Source organism: Loxodonta africana, chromosome 7, assembly GCF_030014295.1.
Source record: "Loxodonta africana isolate mLoxAfr1 chromosome 7, mLoxAfr1.hap2, whole genome shotgun sequence".
Classification (NCBI taxonomy): domain Eukaryota; kingdom Metazoa; phylum Chordata; class Mammalia; order Proboscidea; family Elephantidae; genus Loxodonta; species Loxodonta africana.
Genome location: NC_087348.1, coordinates 33,826,734 through 33,833,006, shown reverse-complemented (window position 1 = coordinate 33,833,006; position 6,273 = coordinate 33,826,734). Strand labels below are relative to the sequence as shown.

The window sequence follows — 6,273 nt, the reverse complement described above, 5'->3', positions numbered from 1 at the left end:
GTTTTCATTCTCATTGCATTCTATGAATTTCTTTATTCCATCCTTAATGTCTTCTATAATACAGTCTTTTTTGAGCAGGGTATTGTTCAGTTTCCAAGTGTTTGATTTCTTTTTCCTGCCTTTCCTGTTAGTGATTTCCACTTTCATGGCCTTATGGTCAGAGAAGATGCTTTGTAATATTTCAGTGTTTTGGATTCTGCTAAGGCTCGCTTTATGACCTAATATGTGATCTATTCTAGAGAATATTCCATGTGCACTAGTAAAGAAAGTATAGTTGGTTGCTGTTGGGTGGAGTGTTCTGCTTATGTCTGCAAGGTCAAGTTGGTTGATTGTGCCATTTAGATCTTCCGTGTTTTTATTGAGCTTCTTTCTGGATGTCCTGTCCTTCACCGAAAGTGGTGTTTTGAAGTCTCCTATTATTGTGGAGCTGTTTATCTCACTTTCCAATGCCGATGGAGTTTGTTTTATGTATCTTGCAGCCCTGTCATTGGGTGCATAAATATTTAGTATGGTTATATCACCTTGGTGCGTTGTCCCTTTAATCATTATATAGTGTCCTTCCTTATCCTTTCTGATGGATTTAACTTTAAAGTCTATTTTGTCAGAAATTAATATTGCCACTCCTGCTCTTTTTTGATTGTTGTTTGCTTGATATGTTTTTTTCCATCCTCTGAGTTAATTTGTTTGTGTCTCTAAGTCTTAAGGTGTGTCTCTTGTAGGCAGCATATAAATGGATCTTGTTTTTTAATCCATTCTGCCACTCTATGTCTCTTTATTGGTGCATTTAGTCCATTTACTTTCAGGGTAATTATGGATAGGTACGAATTTAGTGCTATCATTTTGATGTCTTTTTTGTGTGTTGTTGACAGTTTTTTTTTCCACTTGATTTTATGTGCTGAGTAGATTTTCTTTATATATTGTCCTTTCCTCATATTTGTTGCTGTTGATTTTGTTTCTGCTGAGTCTCTATTTTTCCCTTGCATTTTGTTTTGATAGGTAGGATAGATTGTCTCCTTTGTGGTCACCTTATTATTTACCCCTATTTTTCTAAATTTAAAACTAACTTTTTTTTCTTTGTAGCACTGTATATTCCTCTCCACATGGAAAGTGTATGGTTACATTTCTTAGTCCGTCTTTATTATTTTAATGTTGTCTTCTTTTATATAATAACATCGGTTTTACCTCGTTTTAGGATTTTTTTTTTTATATAATCTTGCTTTTTTTTTTGGATTCCCTGTCTGGGTTGACTTCTGGTTGCTCTGCCCAGTGTTCTAGTCTTGGGTTGATATCTGATATTATTGATTTTCTAACAAAAGAACTCCCTTTAGTATTTCTTGTAGTTTTGGTTTGGTTTTTATGAATTTCCTCAACTTGTATTTATCTGGAAATGTGTTAATTTCACCTTCATATTTAAGAGACAGTTTTGACTGATATATGATTCTTGGCAGGGTATTTTTTTTCTTTCAATTTTTTAAATATGTCATCCCATTGCCTTCTTGCCTGCATGGTTTCTGCCAAGTAGTCTGAGCTTATTCTTATTGGCTCTCCTTTGTAAGTGCCTTTTTGTTTATCCCTCACTGCTCTTATAATTGGAAACCCTGGTGGCATAGTGGTTAAGTGCTATGGCTGCTAACCATAGGGCCAGCAGTTCGAATCTGCCAGGCGCTCCTTGGAACTCTATGGGGCCGTTCTACTCTGTCCTGTAGGGTTGCTATGAGTCAGAATCGACTCGACGGCACTGGGTTTTTCTGGATTGGGCTTTTATAATTCTCTCTTTATCTTTGGTTTTGGCAAGTTTGATTATAATATGTCTTGGTGACTTTCTTTATGTGGAGTTCGATGAGCATCTTGGATAGATATCTTCTCGTCTTTCACAAATCAGGGAAGTTTTCTGCCAACAAATCTTCAACAATTTTCTCCGTATTTTCTGTTATCCCTCCCTGCTCTGATACTCCAATCACTAGTAGGTTATTTCTCTTGACAGAGTCCCACATGATTCTAAAGGTTTCTTCATTTTTTTTTAATTCTTTTATCTGATTTTTCTTGAAGTATATCAGTGCCAAGTGTTTTATCTTCGAGTTCAGAAATTCTAGGTTCTACTTGCTCAGTTCTGCTCCTCTGACTTTCTATTGAGTTATCTAATTCTGTAATTTTATTGTTAATTTCTGATTGCTGTTTGTCTATGGATTTTTCCAGCTTATTAAACTTTTCATTATGTTCCTGAATAATCTTTCTAATTTCTTCAGTTGCTTTATCTGTGTGTTCCTTGGCTTGTTCTGCATATTGCCTCATTTCCTTCCTGATGTCTTGAAGGGTTCTGTATATTAAACTTTTGTATTCTGCATCTGGTAATTCCAGGAATGCACTTTCATCTAGAAGATACCTGGATTCTTTGTTTTGAGAGCCTGTTGAGGTGATCGTGGTCTGTTTCTTTATATGACTTGATATTGACTGTTGTGTCTGAGCCATCTATAAGTTATTGTATTAGTTTGTGCTTGCTGACTGTGTCATAGCTGCTTGCTTTGTTTTGTTTTGGTATACCCCTATGGGTTGCTTGAGTGAGCTAACCTGATTATTTTCGCCTTTGCAGCTCTGGTGTCCTGTCCCCACCTGGCTAAATCTCTTATGAGGTATGTCAGTCTAGGAGTCCATTCAGTTTTCTCATATGAATTCAGCTCCCAGGTTTCCAGGTAGCTGATCATGAAGTGTGTGGTACAGACTCTGTCCTACAGTCTTAGAGGGGCAGTGATAATAGGTGTACATACTGGTATCTGATTGCAGCAGGGGGTGTCACGCTTTGAACAAAGCAGGGGGCTGAGAACCAACCCCCAAGTGTCTCTAGGAAAACACGTCTCTATTCCCTAAAGCGTGCTGCTGGGTGGGTTCTGCAGAGGGACAATGGGCACCCAAAGTTTTTGGTTGTAAGGACTGGGAGGTACCAGTTATCTTTGGACCCCTGTCTCAGGTGGCTAGGTGACTTGAGTGGAGCTACCAGTCCTTAGGTCCCTGATGTGGGTAGGTGAGGACCTTTTTTAATAGGCAAAGCAATGTCTAACATCAAACACCTACCTCTCCACCACACACCTGAAATGGTTGGAGTTTGCCAGCAAGGGCCTATTCTCCTGAAGTAGGCCCACACAGGTCCATGCAGAAGGGAAAGGTGCTCAAGGTTCATGGATGGTTTATGCCTGGACAGGAGCCGCTTCTGTCCTGAGCTCCCCCGGTTAATAGAGCTAGCAAATTATCTTTTCCCCCCCAATTGCAAATTTTTTCCTTCCACAAGGCCAGGAGGATGGTTCTAGGTGCAAACCAGGGTCTATCTTAGGCCAAGGGATTCAGCTGATGAAGCCAGCATGGGGGTGGGGGGACATGCAAAATTTATGCAAGTACTTAGCTTTTGCCGAGAGTCCCATTCTCCTCAGGTTCCAGAGCCGTGAGTGGGCTGTGTGGCTGGCTGCTTCTCCCTGAGGAAACTGAGGCCAAATGCTAGGACAAGCCTGATCCCACCACCACGGCAGCTCCGGGAATGGTGCCTAAGGGCTCACCATGATTCAGTTCTGGTAACTCCTGTCCATTTCTGAACGGTCTCTTCCTTCCCCTACCCCTCGGTTTGTTGTCTAAGCTTGCCTTTGATTCTTAGAGCTCCCAGCTTGTCACAAATATACTCGTTTCACTTGTTTTTTCAGGTCTTTGTTGTAAAGAGAGCTCGCTGGAAGCATCTGTCTATTCTGCCATCTTGGCACCGCCTCCGAGCTTATTCTTATTGGTTCTTCCTTGAAAGGTGACTTTTTGTCTATCCCTAGTTGGGTTAGCTGCTCTTATAATTCTCTCTTTATCTTTGGTTTTGGCAAGTTTGATTATAGTATGTCTTGGTGACTTTTTCTTAAGATCTACCTTATGTGGAGTTTGATGAGCATCTTGGATAGATATCTTCTCATCTTTCATGTTATAAGGGAGGTTGTCTGCCAACAAATCTTCAACAATTCTCTCTATATTTTCTGTTATGCCTCCCTGTTCTGGTACTGCAATCACTCTTAGGTTATTTCTCTTGATAGAGTCCCACATGATTCTTACGATTCCTTCATTTTTTTAGTTCTTTTATCTAATTTTTCTTCAAATGTATTAACGCCAATTTATTTATCTTCGAGTTCAGAAATTCTGGCTTCTACTTGCTCAATTCTGCTCCTCTGACTTTCTATTGAGTTGTCTAATTCTGTAATTTTATTGCTAATCTTCCCGAATTTCTGATTGGTGTCTGTCCATGGATTTTTCTAGTTTATTAAATTTTCCATTATGTTCCTGAATAATCTCTTATTTCTTCAATTGCTTTATCTGTGTGTCCTTGGCTTGCTCTGCATATTGCCTCAATTCCTTACTGATGTCTTGAAGGGTTCTGTATATTAATGTTTTGTTTTCTGTATCTAGTAGTTCCAGGAATACTTTTTCACCTAGAAGATCCCTGGATTCTTTGCTTTGAGAGCTTGTTGAGGTGATCATGGTCTGTTTCTTTATGTGACTTGATATTGACTGCTGTCTCCGAGCCATCTGTAAGTTATTGTATTAGTTTATGCTTGCTTACTGTGTCATAGGTTCTTGCTTTGCTTTGTTTTGATATACCCAAATGGGTTACTTGAGTGAGCTAGCTTGATTATTTTTGCCTTTGGAGTTCTGATGTCCTGTCCCCAGTTGGCTAGAGGTGTTATCAGGTGTATCAGACTAGGAATGCATTCGCTTTTCTTGTATGAATTCAGCTCAGGCTTCCAGGTTGCTAATCATCAAGTGTGTGGCACAGGCTCTGTCCTACAGCCTTAGAGGGACAGGGTGATTAGTGTATGTACCAGAATCTGATTGCAGGAGGGGTCACACCCTGAACAAGTTAGGGGATGAGAACCAACCCAAGAGTGTGGCTGAGGAAAGCGCGTCCCTGTTCCCAAGAGCATGGCTAACTGAAATCATAATAAAAAACAACAAACCAACAGCAACAACAACAAAATCCATAATCACGAAGTTGATACTACTCATGTCAACCTCATGTGTTACTGAGGAGAATTTTTCCATAGGGTTTTTTGGCTGTTCTCTTTATGAAAGTGATTACCAGGCCTTTCTTCTGTAGTGCTATTGAGTGTATTTGAAGGTAAACCTTTAAATTAATGGTGGAGTGACACCAGAAATCAACATGAAGAAGAACAGAAAAACACCAGATCAAAACTGCAAGTGGTTCTAGTTATCCAAGAGAGGTAGAGAGACAAAAGTAAAAATAAAAAGCAATTGGCCTGACATACCTGTTTGTACCTGCTTTTGTCTCTTCCTCTACATAAATTGACTCAACACTAACCAGTGTGTGTGTTTATACTACCCATTTTCCTGAAGGAAGTAGCGCTTTTTCCACAATAAGAAGATAATATGCTTCGTTGAATTATGGTAGGTCAATGCAAACTATGAAGAAGTATTTGAAATTTCCATTTATCTTTGGTCTTCTGAAATCTGTTTCTTGCTTCATAGCTTCCTCATGGCATTTTTCACCTCAGCATTTCTCAGTGTATAAATCAGAGGGTTAAGCAAAGGTGTTCCAAATGTATAAAACACAGTTATCATTTTATCCATGGGGAAGGTGGTTGCGGGGCGTGTGTATATAAATATACAAGGAACAAAGAACAAAATGACTACAATGATATGGGAGATGCAGGTGGAAAGAGCCTTTTTCCTTCCTTCAGCACTGTGGTTTCTCAGAGAATACAAAATGATAACATAGGAGAACATCAGCATTACAAAACTCACTATACAAATGGCCCCACTATTGGACACCAGTAGCAGATTGGTCATATAGGTGTCTGTACAGGCAAGTTTCAACAGGGGTTGCAAGTCACAAAAATAGTGATCAGTCACATTGGGACCACAGAAAGGCAAACTCAAAGTCAGAAAAATCTGAACTGAAGAATGCACACAGGCCTCTACCCAGGCTATAGCTACCGACACACTGCAGACCCGCTCGTTCATGATGCTCATGTAGTGCAGGGGCTTACAGATGGTCACATAGAGGTCAACGGACATGAGAATAAGGATCAAGATTGCCAGGCAGCCAAAGAAATGAAATGAAAAGACTTGGATCATGCACTCACTGAAAGAGATGTTGTTATTCTTCAGAAAGGCATCCACAGTCATTTTAGGGGCTATGGAAGTAGAGAAGCAGGTATCAGATAAAGATAAGTAGAAAAGGAAGAAGTACATTGGACTCTCAAGTGCCTGGCTGGTCTTGATGGTAACAGTAATCAT

General features: G+C 39.7%; 1 protein-coding gene across 1 annotated transcript; it reads right to left on the bottom strand.

Annotated features, from left to right (window-relative positions):
- Positions 1-5,496: 5,496 nt before the first annotated feature.
- LOC100668176 (olfactory receptor 4C16-like) lies at positions 5,497-6,273 on the bottom strand. Its single transcript, XM_023550599.2, has one exon. It carries the CDS (start codon positions 6,271-6,273, stop codon positions 5,497-5,499), a length of 777 nt encoding a protein of 258 aa, XP_023406367.1.

Coding starts and splice junctions, on each gene's coding strand:
- LOC100668176 (XM_023550599.2), bottom strand. CDS start 6,273: ATGATTACTGTTACCATCAAGACCAGCCAGGCACTTGAGAGTCCAATG.